The sequence below is a fragment of the Eucyclogobius newberryi genome, unplaced genomic scaffold (assembly GCF_026437365.1).
Source record: "Eucyclogobius newberryi isolate DKJ021-1_F unplaced genomic scaffold, fEucNew1.0.hap1 SCAF_22, whole genome shotgun sequence".
In the NCBI taxonomy this organism is placed as follows: Eukaryota; Metazoa; Chordata; class Actinopteri; order Gobiiformes; family Gobiidae; genus Eucyclogobius; species Eucyclogobius newberryi.
The window spans coordinates 10,845,841-10,858,971 of record NW_027315857.1 but is presented as its reverse complement, the minus strand read 5'-3'; the positions used below and the strand labels follow the sequence as shown (position 1 = coordinate 10,858,971).

The 13,131-nt window shown below is 40.6% G+C and overlaps 1 protein-coding gene across 1 annotated transcript; it reads left to right on the top strand.

Annotated features, from left to right (window-relative positions):
- The first annotated feature begins 1,146 nt into the window (after nucleotides 1–1,146).
- LOC140371702 (leucine-rich melanocyte differentiation-associated protein) lies at nucleotides 1,147–6,864 on the top strand. The gene is made up of 4 exons (XM_072458891.1): nucleotides 1,147–1,350; nucleotides 2,087–2,268; nucleotides 2,879–2,956; nucleotides 6,621–6,864. The coding sequence occupies exons 1-4, from the start codon at nucleotides 1,198–1,200 to the stop codon at nucleotides 6,799–6,801; spliced, it is 594 nt and encodes a 197-aa protein (XP_072314992.1). The 5' UTR covers nucleotides 1,147–1,197; the 3' UTR covers nucleotides 6,802–6,864.
- Nucleotides 6,865–13,131: the final 6,267 nt, after the last annotated feature.

Below are 13,131 nucleotides of genomic sequence, written 5' to 3'. Positions count from 1 at the left end.
ATGTGTATCACTCTGGAATTGGTATGATAGTGTCTTAATCTCAAAGTAGAAAATTATTATTGATTAATTATTGATGATTAAGTATAATTGGACGATTATAATTACTATTCTACTTATGAAGTCAAATTAATGTCAGTTTTTTGTATGAAAAAGTTGCAAACTAAACTAAAACGTCAGCCTGGCATCAACGGGACGGAGCTGTAACGTTAACAGACGATACCGTGTCTTTGTAATTTCTAACATAAGCTTATTATTATGTTTATTTATCCCACAAATTAGTTTTAGAGTTGATTTCCTGTTGCCTCTTCGGTGCAGAGCTGTTTGTCAGACGTGGGCCATGGGGTTACTTAGCAATGCGATTATCCCCATCATGTGATCTACGGCGAGTATGAAAGAGGGCATTTTCTGTAGCCTGTAAAGCAGTCGCTGTGGTTTGCAGAAACATGCAGCTTCTCTTCTTCTCGGTAAGTCCTGCTACAACTACCATCAGCAATGAAATATGTTTGTTGTTTACTTGTTTTATCTGAAATGTTACACACAAGGAAGTGTTATTAATGCAAATGTGTTTAAATGTCATGTGAACTTAAAGCCATTGCATTTTTCTCTTCATTCCTGCTGCTTTTTGTGTCAAGCTGCCAATGTCACAGCACTGCTTCCCTTTTTTTGTACAGTCCAATATTTTCTTTCATTAAATGTGTAACTTCACTTATATTTGAAGTATTTTGTGGCACGTTTTTCTGTTAAAAAGTGTTTATTTTAAGTAAAACTGTGACTTTTCCACCAGCACTGTCTGCAAACTGCCCACAACAAATCAATATCCATGGAATCCACGGTTACTACGGAGTTTCCATGGATATTAATTTGTTGTTGTGGGCAGTTTACATGGATACGGTACCAGATTCTAAAAACAGAAGCAGGCCAAGTAGGGCAGCGTAAAGTGGGGCTGGTAACGCCCCAATAATTATAACAGGCTTTTTAAATGTAAGTATGGAACGATGCTGCACCAATTGCTTCTGCTTATTATTTTATGTAAATTGCAAAACCTGCTGATGCTCTGACCTCACATGGCCAGAGAGGCATTTTTAACAGTCAAGAGTCATGTTTCTGGTATTGTATTCATACTTTTGTGTTTTGAGCAGACTGATCATGCCATAATCATCTGACCTGTGGGCGGCGGGCTGGAGAAGGGACTGGGACATGGACCAAAGCGGCACGGGGCAACAGGCTCAGCCCAGTTACCAGTGGCTTTCTTTTGCCTACCAGAGCCTCACAGAGATCCCCTATGACAGCATCCTGACGCAGACCCAGACGCTGGAGGTCCTGGACTTGAGCTACAACCTGCTCCAGGAGTATCCTTTTGAATTACTTCTAAATACATTTGTTTCCCTCTAGCATTTGTTTCAAATATCACAATTTGAAACATACTACAATCATTCTACTGTTGACCAATTAGTTGACTGAAGGCTTTTCTATACGGCTGTCTAAATGACTAGTACCACTTTATTATAGCTACACCTTAATGAGCCTAAATAAAGCAAGAACAAAGACTTAATTCGTAATGATCAATAGTTTATAAAGAATTATTCAGGTTTTTTTAGGAGCAACTTAAAGTGAACCGTGTAACTTCCTGGAAATGTTGTATCACCTGGATGAAACCAAACTTCGGAACATTCTCCATGGAGGTGGAATATTATCGCTATGCAACAACATTTCCATGGAAACAAGCAAGTGCAGGCTCCTCCTGTCTTAGTACGTGTCAGCTTTGTGGAGATGCAAATCCGCTCATAGTGTGGACACAGCTTTTATACATTTTTAGTGCAATGAAAACATCAAAAATATAAAATGATCTTATGCTTTAATAAGGCTAATTTAAGCATATAAACTATTACCAAATTAGTTCATTACAATGACAATATTCTTCATTTAAAGCTGGACTAATCATGCTCAGTGCAGTATAAATTGTAGTTTTTTTTGTGTCAGTACCTTCAGATTGAAAATGCGTTTTGATTTCGACACCAGTCATAAAAATCATATACTTATTTGAGCAAAAGAGTGACAGAGTGGTCCTTCACTGAGCCCCTATTGGAACCCGGCTCTCCTGGGTCAGCTGGAGAAGCTCAGCACTCTGATCCTGGACTGTAACAGCTACACGTCCCACGTCAAGTTCCCCTTCATGGACACGCTCACCACACTGTGCATCAACAAAAACAAGATCAACAACCTCCCCGTGTTCGTGGAGGAGCTCAGGAAGAAGTTTCCAAACATCAAGTAAGAACTGTCTTCCATTTTTCAAGCTTTATTGATCTACTGGTCGGTCACAAATGGCATTACATATAACGACCATTATCTAGAAAGAGAACAAATAATAATGTATCAATAGTAGTAGAAATGTAGTAGAAAAGTAAGATTTTTTTGGTATGTGTACTCTGCTTAAGTATATTTTACAGTGTATATTTTTTTTACATTATGATTTTTGGGTGCAAAAATCTATACTTTCTACTTGATTTTTTGAAAAGTAGAAAGCTCTTTCCTTGGTCTGAAGTAATTTAGTAATTAAATTGCTTCTGTTGACCCAAAAATCATGTTACTCTGAGTTTTTTTCAATACTTTTTTTTCAGTAGACGTTCTAACAATATGTGTAGTTCTTTCACGTAGCTAATTAAAGGCACATTATGCATGATGTCACTTTTCTTGAGGAAGGTACACCACCCGCTTGTCTCCAGAATCTTCCACAGTTTGGCCATTAACCTGACCATTTAAATGATATTGCGTCAAGAAAAACTGGTGGTGTACTCTCCTCCCGACAGTTACTGTACATACTTTAGTCCTCCTGTAATACATTAATTATCCAATGTATTTATTTTCTGTATAAATATAGAATCCTGAGTATGATGAACAATGAGGCTGCCCCGAGTTACTTCAACGGAGGAAGTCTGACACAGTATAAAGACTACAGGTGAGGAAGTATACAGACTACATGTGAGGAAGTATACAGACTACATGTGAGGAAGTATATAGACTACATGTGAGGAAGTATACAGACTACATGTGAGGAAGTATACAGACTACAGGTGAGGAAGTATACAGACTACAGGTGAGGAAGTATAAAGACTACATGTGAGGAAGTATACAGACTACATGTGAGGAAGTATACAGACTACAGGTGAGGAAGTATACAGACTACAGGTGAGGAAGTATAAAGACTACATGTGAGGAAGTATAAAGACTACATGTGAGGAAGTATAAAGACTACAGGTGAGGAAGTATATAGACTACATGTGAGGAAGTAAAAAGACTACAGGTGAGAAAGTATAAAGACTACATGTGAGGAAGTATAAAGACTACAGGTGAGGAAGTATATAGACTACATGTGAGGAAGTATACAGACTACAGGTGAGAAAGTATAAAGACTACATGTGAGGAAGTATACAGACTACATGTGAGGAAGTATAAAGACTACATGTGAGGAAGTAAAAAGACTACTTGTGAGGAAGTATAAAGACTACATGTGAGGAAGTATAAAGACTACAGGTGAGGAAGTATAAAGACTACATGTGAGGAAGTAAAAAGACTACATGTGAGGAAGTATAAAGACTACAGGTGAGGAAGTACAGACTACATGTGAGGAAGCATAAAGACTACATGTGAGGAAGTATAAAGACTACATGTGAGGAAGTATAAAGACTACATGTGAGGAAGAATAAAGACTACATGTGAGGAAGTATAAAGACTACAGGTGAGGAAGTATAAAGTCTACATGTGAGGAAGTATAAAGACTACAGGTGAGGAAGTACAGACTACATGTGAGGAAGTATAAAGACTACATGTGAGGAAGTATAAAGACTACATGTGAGGAAGTATAAAGACTACATGTGAGGAAGTATAAAGACTACAGGTGAGGAAGTACAGACTACATGTGAGGAAGTATAAAGACTACAGGTGAGGAAGTATAAAGACTACATGTGAGGAAGTATAAAGACTACAGGTGAGGAAGTACAGACTACATGTGAGGAAGTATAAAGACTACATGTGAGGAAGTATAAAGACTACAGGTGAGGAAGTATAAAGACTACATGTGAGGAAGTATAACGACTACAGGTGAGGAAGTACAGACTACATGTGAGGAAGTATAAAGACTACATGTGAGGAAGTATACAGACTACATGTGAGGAAGTATAAAGACTACATGTGAGGAAGTAAAAAGACTACATGTGAGGAAGTATAAAGACTACATGTGAGGAAGTATAAAGACTACAGGTGAGGAAGTATAAAGACTACATGTGAGGAAGTAAAAAGACTACATGTGAGGAAGTATAAAGACTACAGGTGAGGAAGTACAGACTACATGTGAGGAAGTATAAAGACTACATGTGAGGAAGTATAAAGACTACATGTGAGGAAGTATAAAGACTACAGGTGAGGAAGTATAAAGACTACATGTGAGGAAGTATAAAGACTACAGGTGAGGAAGTACAGACTACATGTGAGGAAGTATAAAGACTACATGTGAGGAAGTATAAAGACTACATGTGAGGAATTATAAAGACTACATGTGAGGAAGTATAAAGACTACAGGTGAGGAAGTATAAAGACTACATGTGAGGAAGTATAAAGACTACAGGTGAGGAAGTATAAAGACTACATGTGAGGAAGTATAAAGACTACAGGTGAGGAAGTACAGACTACATGTGAGGAAGTATAAAGACTACATGTGAGGAAGTATAAAGACTACAGGTGAGGAAGTATAAAGACTACATGTGAGGAAGTATAACGACTTCAGGTGAGGAAGTACAGACTACATGTGAGGAAGTATAAAGACTACATGTGAGGAAGTAGAAAGACTACATGTGAGGAAGTATAAAGACTACAGGTGAGGAAGTATAAAGACTACATGTGAGGAAGTATAAAGACTACAGGTGAGGAAGTATAAAGACTACATATGAGGAAGTATAAAGACTACATGTGAGGAAGTATAAAGACTACATGTGAGGAAGTATAAAGACTACATGTGAGGAAGTATAAAGACTACATGTGAGGAAGTATAAAGACTACATGTGAGGAAGTATAAAGACTACAGGTGAGGAAGTATAAAGACTACATATGAGGAAGTATAAAGACTACATGTGAGGAAGTATAAAGACTACATGTGAGGAAGTATAAAGACTACATGTGAGGAAGTATAAAGACTACATGTGAGGAAGTATAAAGACTACATGTGAGGAAGTATAAAGACTACAGGTGAGGAAGTATAAAGACTACATGTGAGGAAGTATAAAGACTACAGGTGAGGAAGTACAGACTACATGTGAGGAAGTATAAAGACTACATGTGAGGAAGTATAAAGACTACATGTGAGGAATTATAAAGACTACATGTGAGGAAGTATAAAGACTACAGGTGAGGAAGTATAAAGACTACATGTGAGGAAGTATAAAGACTACAGGTGAGGAAGTATAAAGACTACATGTGAGGAAGTATAAAGACTACAGGTGAGGAAGTACAGACTACATGTGAGGAAGTATAAAGACTACATGTGAGGAAGTATAAAGACTACAGGTGAGGAAGTATAAAGACTACATGTGAGGAAGTATAACGACTTCAGGTGAGGAAGTATAAAGACTACATGTGAGGAAGTATAAAGACTACATGTGAGGAAGTAGAAAGACTACATGTGAGGAAGTATAAAGACTACAGGTGAGGAAGTATAAAGACTACATGTGAGGAAGTATAAAGACTACAGGTGAGGAAGTATAAAGACTACATATGAGGAAGTATAAAGACTACATGTGAGGAAGTATAAAGACTACATGTGAGGAAGTATAAAGACTACATGTGAGGAAGTATAAAGACTACAGGTGAGGAAGTATAAAGACTACATGTGAGGAAGTATAAAGACTACATGTGAGGAAGTATAAAGACTACATGTGAGGAAGTATAAAGACTACAGGTGAGGAAGAGTGAGCTGCTTCTGGTGATATGTCACCCCCATGTGGCTAAACACACTGTTACAGAAAAGCAAACACTTGTACTGTATGTAAAAAGCTTTTTGAAACATTTACTAAACAAATAAAAATTTTCCTTAGTCTTTAGACGGGGATGAACAGGATAAAAAACATTTTACTATTGTTTGATCACAGTCTCAGTAATCGTAAATAATCGTTAAATTGTGATGTTTTTTTCCTCCCAATAATTGTAACATTAAAAAACATTTTATATTTTGATATCCCTAGCTAGACATAGCGTATTAAAAAAATAGCATTAAAAAGTCATAGTGCTGTGAAGAACGCTTAAGGTCTGGACACGTTGTTTTCATTGTGTGACAAAAGCATTAGGTCCGTCTGCTTTTCAAAACCTCATTAATCAAAGCCAACACAGCAGGTTCTGTGTACATTTGTCATAATATAACCGTCCATTTGTTAGCGCTGTTATTGAGTCTATATTGTTGAACAATGTAAGTGCTTTCCAATTATTGCTTTGGGGCAAATTAATTAGAGCCAATTGTGTGTTGCATACAAAACATGTTCTAACCTGAAGGTTGTTCCAGCTTCACTTTTACATGCAAGATATCAAGAAATAATAAATTAATAATTAAGTTCATGTTGTATTTGAATGTTCCACAGACAATATGTGATCAGTCAAATCCCGAGGTTGGAGATCCTGGATGACACTGAAGTTATGGAGAAAGAGAGGATTCAGGCCAAAAAAACCTACAGACTTCAGCGAAGCAGCTACAGCAGCAAGAGGAGGAAGGAGGAGCTGTCCAAGAAACATATGCACAAGAAATCCAATTCTGTCATCTGATGTTGCACTACTTAACATATATGTGCATGTTGGAACGTTTTCAGGTCCTCATAATGTTTCCCATTAGAAGACCCCCATAGTCTAAAAAAGAAAATCACACTTTGTTGCTCTTTGTATCATACTAAACATAAAAAAACTTTAATAAGACTTTTATATTAATTAATTTTAAAAAAAGCTCTAATGGTCTGAACAAATTCTATGTCAACACTGCTGGCATGTCTGATATTGTTGTTTTTTATATGACAAAAACAATAATGTTAAGCTCCTTTAGTTGAATACACGTTAGCTCCAGTTTTCCATCCATCTTCTGCCGCTTTATCCGGGGCCGGGTCGCGGGGGCAGCAGTCTGAGCAGGGACTCCCAGACTTCCTTCTCCCCAGACACTTCCGCTAACTCCTCCGGGGGGATCCCGAGGCGTTCCCAGGCCAGCCGAGAGACATAGTCTCTCCAGCGTGTCCTGGGTCTTCCCCGGGGCCTCTTCCCGGTGGGACATGCCTGAAACACCTCCCGAGGGAGGCGCCCAGGAGGCTTCCGGAACAGATGCCCGAGCCACCTCAGCTGGCTCCTCTCGACGTGGAGGAGCAGCGGCTCTACTCCGAGCTCCCCCCGTGTGGCCGAGCTCCTCACCTTATCTCTAAGGGAGCGCCCAGCCACACGGCGGAGGAAACTCATTTCGACCGCTTGTATCCGCGATCTTGTTCTTTCGGTCACTACCCAAAGTTCATGACCATAGGTGAGGGCAGGAACGTAGACCGACCGGTAAATCGAGAGCTTTGCCTTTCGGCTCAGCTCCCTCTTTACCACAACAGTCCGATGCAGCGACTGCATCACTGCAGCCGCTGCACCGATCCGCCTGTCGATCTCACGCTCCATCCTTCCCTCACTCGTGAACACGACCCCGAGATACTTCAACTCCTCCACTTGGGGCAAGGACTCCAGTTTTTTCTGTATTAAATAAAAACGTAAACCCTGAAAAAGCAGTTAAATTTTGTGTTTTTGTGTTTCATGATATTAAAATTCTTTGGAGTTACTGTTGTTGCCATGGACAATTTTGTAAAACACCCTTGTGTTGATTGTGTTGATTAAAGAAAAATGAAATAGTTAAGGCTGAGCCAAATAATATGTCTGTTTGCTGTAACCCGACCAACCCGGTATAAAACTAGCCGACTGAAAAAAAAATATCAGCATTTGCTATAAAATAATTTTAGAGCGCTGCTAAATCTATCTTTCATCACAAGGGACGAATAACGCATTGCGCAACGCATGTGCGTCTTCATTTTAGTCCGACCGGCTTTATTCCAGGGCTGACTCTTCCTCATCTTCCTCTCCTTTGATGTTTGGTGCTTCCTCCGTACAGCTTTATTCTTTAGGCTTTATTCTTTAGGCTTTGATATTTCCACTGATGTCGTTGCTTGGCAGCCGTGCATACGGGACTGGGCGAGGACAAGAGACCACCCCCACCTCCAGTTCTTCACTCTGTTCATTCTGGTTCCCCAAAAGCCTCCATCACTCCGACTCCCATTTAGCGCTTTTAGCCGGTTTTCTATTTCTACCCATTCAAGCTCTTTTGTTCCAAGGAATCTTCCTGCAGCTTTAGCAATGAACAAATTTTGATCTTTTGTTTTGCCTTCAAAGTAAAAAAAGAAAAGAATTTACCTACCGACCGACCCAATTGAAAAATGTTGGGTCTGGTTACAGCAAACAGACAATTTATTTGGGGTAGCCTAAGGTTTATTATATTTATCAACTTTTACATTATACATGTGTGCGAAGTTATTTTTGTTTCAGTCGTATAGCAGTTAGACCACAGCAAAGGGCCCCAGAGTGAAGGGCCCCAGTGCGGTGGGACAGCTCTCCCTACTGGATCATACATGTAATGGAGAGCTCTGAGCCTCTGCCTGGAGCTGCAAGACTCCAAAAGGGCAATTATAAAACCTCTACAATCACGAGACGAGTGTCATTGCCCAATTGGAGTCACTTACCGAATGTGTCAATCAGTAGTCAAGCTAGTCGTTAGCTTGACTATTTTTATTATTATTTAAATAGCCAGAAACTCTTATAATGTTATCTGTCAGTTGTGTTCTTGATTCGTCTGTCACTTAAGTTAGACAGAGTTTGTTAAGAAACTTCCATAACGTTTATTTTAGAGAAAGCATCTGGGCATGCGCAGATTTGATTTTGATGCAAATCTGGAATCACCCAATCAGAAAGAGCAAAGATCGACAATAAAAATGCAAAATACTTATAATACCTATAAGTACATATATTACTCATAGTATAACTTTGTGGTCTTTAAATGCTGTAAACTTTGGACTTACCAACATCTAGCTAACAAAGTTTTTTTTATAACCAGCTACCTTGCTATTAGCTTGTTATTAACTTCAAAACAATGCAAACATAGATTCTATCAATAGGATTCAATTAAACGTTGAATAATTGATTTTAATTCATTTTAGTCAAGTTAATTTGAATATATTTAATTAAAGCTCGCTTAAAATAGCCTACAGTCTACAGCATTTTTTCTTTATGCTTTTTAATAATTTGTCTAATCTATTCTTAAATTACCTATATTTCATTCTTTGATGTTATCACTCCAAATCATTTTAAAAACAAAAGTTACATTTCTATCACTCATGACTATTGTTGTTTACATTATGACCAAATGTTCATTTCTCTTATTCTCAAACTGCTGCACAGATGCACTGAAGCCCCATGTGTGGTGGGCCCCCATGTGTGGTGGGCCCCCATGTGTGGTGGACCGCCCCGGAGACCTGCGCGACTAAAGACATCTGACAGTTTAATTTACAGATGAGGCCCAGATATGAGTGAAATTACAATAATGTCACATCATTAACTGGCTTTTTTCCATTCATGTGTTGGCAGATGAACCCTTCAAACAGAAACAATGGAGCCTCTCATTGTTTTTTCCCACCTCTGACTGTGACCAACTCGACCCAAATCTGAACCAGCAGTGGGCCCTTAGGTCTGTCCTGGCCCCCTGTTTACTACTGCAACGCTTGTAAAACAAGTCATTTCCCAGATGGCTGAAAGAATGGTATGAAGTGAACCCAGGGCTCTCCATTCATTTGACAGTGAATATTACAGTTCACTGTTTTGCAGGTTTACTTTTATTTTTGATTTAGGATTATGGCAAAATTGCGGTTGTCGATTACATTACATTTTCAACATAACTGTTTTCCCCCTAGACTTTAGTTCATGAATTATCCCAGATAAATCTCGATGTGAACCAAATATAAATTGAAAATTCAAGTAGTATATTAGGGTACAGAGTTGCTGGAAGGGATAATTTGTCATTAAATAAAGTCAAGAATGTTTTCTCAGTTATTTCCTCCGCTCCATATAAATTATTATAGCCTATAAAAGCAGAGAAACTAACTAGAATACAAACTACATTTTAGTGCAACATACACATTTTAATAAATTATGGAATATGTCTAATATAACTGCTTGCTAAAGCGCTTTGTATCGGTGAAAAGTGTACATTTGAACTTACTCTTAGAGCGCATTCACACTTGCACAATTACCACATGGGACTAAACCAGCACTAAACCCTTACTTTACTTAGTTCTGTCATAGACGTTACACCGGGTCAAAAGTTCTTCATTTTCTTCCACAGAAAAGTGAATTGCAACATTGCTGATACTGAAGTTTTATCTTCCTTATGCAATGTCAGCCATTTCCTCTTATTGTTTGCCTATCCTTTGTTCTCCTACTGAGCCCAGCTCAGTAGTCTCAGGTCGCTGTAGCCCCTCACTGGCTGTTCTGTTTGTGCCCCTCAGTCTCCAGTGCCTCCAGTGTAGCTCTGTGAGGAGGAGTGTGGCCCCGCAGAGGAGCACAGGGCCTGGAGCCACAGCCTGGGCCTGTACATGCAGCACGAGGCCCAGCACGAGGCCCAGCACGGGGCCCTGCACGAGGCCCAGCGTGAGGCCCAGCGTGAGGCTCAGCGTGAGGCCCAGCGTGAGGCCCAGCGTGAGGCCCAGCGTGAGGCCCAGCATGCAGCATGAGGCCCAGTGTGAGGCCCAGCATGAGGCCCAGCATGCAGCATGAGGCCCAGTGTGAGGCCCAGCATGCGGCCCAGCATGAGGCACAGCATGAGGCCCAGCATGAAGCACAGCATGAGGCCCAGCGTGAGGCCCATCATGAGGCCCAGCATGCAGCATGAGGCCCAGCGTGAGGCCCAGCATGCGGCCCAGCATGAGGCACAGCATGAGACCCAGCATGAGGCCCAGCGTGAGGCCCATCATGAGGCCCAGCATGCAGCATGAGGCCCAGCGTGAGGCCCAGCATGAGGCACAGCATGAGGCCCAGCATGAAGCACAGCATGAGGCCCAGCGTGAGGCCCAGCATGCGACCCAGCATGAGGCACAGCATGAGGCCCAGCATGAGGCCCAGCGTGAGGCCCAGCATGAGGCCCAGCATGAGGCCCAGCATGCAGCATGAGGCCCAGCATGAGGCCCAGCGTGAGGCCCAGCATGAGGCCCAGCATGAGGCCCAGCATGCAGCATGAGGCCCAGCATGAGGCCCAGCGTGAGGCCCAGCATGAGGCCCAGCATGAGGCCCAGCGTGAGGCCCAGCATGAGGCCCAGCGTGAGGCCCAGTGTGAGGCCCAGCATGAGGCCCAGCATGAGGCCCAGCATGAGGCCCAGCATGAGGCCCAGCATGAGGCCCAGCGTGAGGCCCAGCATGAGGCCCAGCATGAGGCCCAGCATGAGGCCCAGCATGAGGCCCAGCGTGAGGCCCAGTGTGAGGCCCGGCCTGAGGCATGAGAAGTTCAGTTACACTTCAGGTATGAACACCTCTTTCAGGAAAGGGCTTTCCACAGGAAGCTTTATGCTCAAGAGGAAGTCATGACATAACTGTTACAGTCCCCAAAGTCAGGGAGGAACAGGGCTCTAACTATAGAGTATTGAAGAAACTAGGGCAAACATGAAAACAAATCCTACACTCTTGAACTTTTACGTGCACAAAATGCATCCAAAAGTTCAGAGCAGCAAGACTTGTATTATATTTACTTCAATTCTGAATGATCGGAAAACTACATGAGCTCAGTAAAATATTAAAAACAACCACATAAAAAAGGGACAAGTGACATAAGTTACACAATACAAGAACATGTGAAATAAGAAAGCAAACATATTAGTGTTCAATCAAAGTTCAAAGTGCATTGTTCAAGCTTGTGACAACATTTCATTTGACAACTTTTCAACTTTTTGGATCTTACTTTCAAGATAATTATGCCAATGGGGTAAGAACATTGTACTGAAATGAACAGTATAGTGAGAGTACACATCGGTAGTAGTCTCACTATAAAAGTTCAACAAACCTTTTGTCAAAACCTCATGTATTCAAAGAAGAGCAGTCTCAAGTGAAATATTAAACTCCATTTATCTTTTATTACTCAGAATAGGATAAACATCTTAGTTCCCAGACTCGACTCACAGATTGAGAATGACTCTTGTTTTGTCTAAAAACAGAGTCCAGATGACGCAACTGAATCTTTTTCTACTCCGTCCAATTTAGAATTTTCGGGAAGAAAAACATTATTTCAAAAGTAATTTAAATGGATATTACGTCAAGTACCCATAATAGAAATGCTAATGTTAACTGTACTAAAATGTGATCCATCTACTTTGCAGTACCTTGTGTGGCCACTGTGTTACCGAAGAAGAAACAAACTTGCTCTAACAGTCTCAAGAAGCCACTTGGTAAATTAAGCTCATTATTGGTTTCCCCAGCACCAAAATGTGATAACAGAATATGCAAATGGATTTGTTTTGCAGTGTCCAGTGAACACTCTGCGTGGAAAGGGCTCAGTCTGTTATCTGTGGCTCAGCTCTGCTTTATCTATCTACTACATTCTCACTTCACTGATGCCAAAACACTGTAAGGACTTTAGGCAAACTACCTATATTTATGCCATTGTATGTGTTATGTGTAGTTTGATGCCATCTATCTTAGTCCCAGCTGTTAATATTTACACTAAGCAGTGATTGGACACACAGCTCATTGAGTCGTACGGAGAATTGCACACTCTCTGGGCAGGTTAAACTGTATCATGTGTCTTGTTTATTCATGAATACAGTGTGTTTTGTCAGCTATGGGTAAGAAAGTCACTTAGAAAATATAACACTTTAACGGGAAATGATTAAATATGTGCAAATACATGGGGAGTTTGTCACATTTACTTTCACTGCTCTGTTTAATTGATACGGACTAATGTTTTAAGATGAAGGCAGCGTCACCATAGCAACAGAGCAGTGACAGGTGGAGAGTTGGGGTCAAAGTTCACTGTGGAGAGTACTTGTCTCT

Excerpts from the sequence above, each read along its gene's own strand:
- LOC140371702 (XM_072458891.1), top strand. The coding sequence starts at position 1,198 with ATGGACCAAAGCGGCACGGGGCAACAGGCTCAGCCCAGTTACCAGTGG. Across the intron at positions 2,269-2,878 it reads AAGAAGTTTCCAAACATCAA|AATCCTGAGTATGATGAACA; the intron begins GTAAGAACTGTC and ends GTATAAATATAG. Across the intron at positions 2,957-6,620 it reads ACACAGTATAAAGACTACAG|ACAATATGTGATCAGTCAAA; the intron begins GTGAGGAAGTAT and ends AATGTTCCACAG.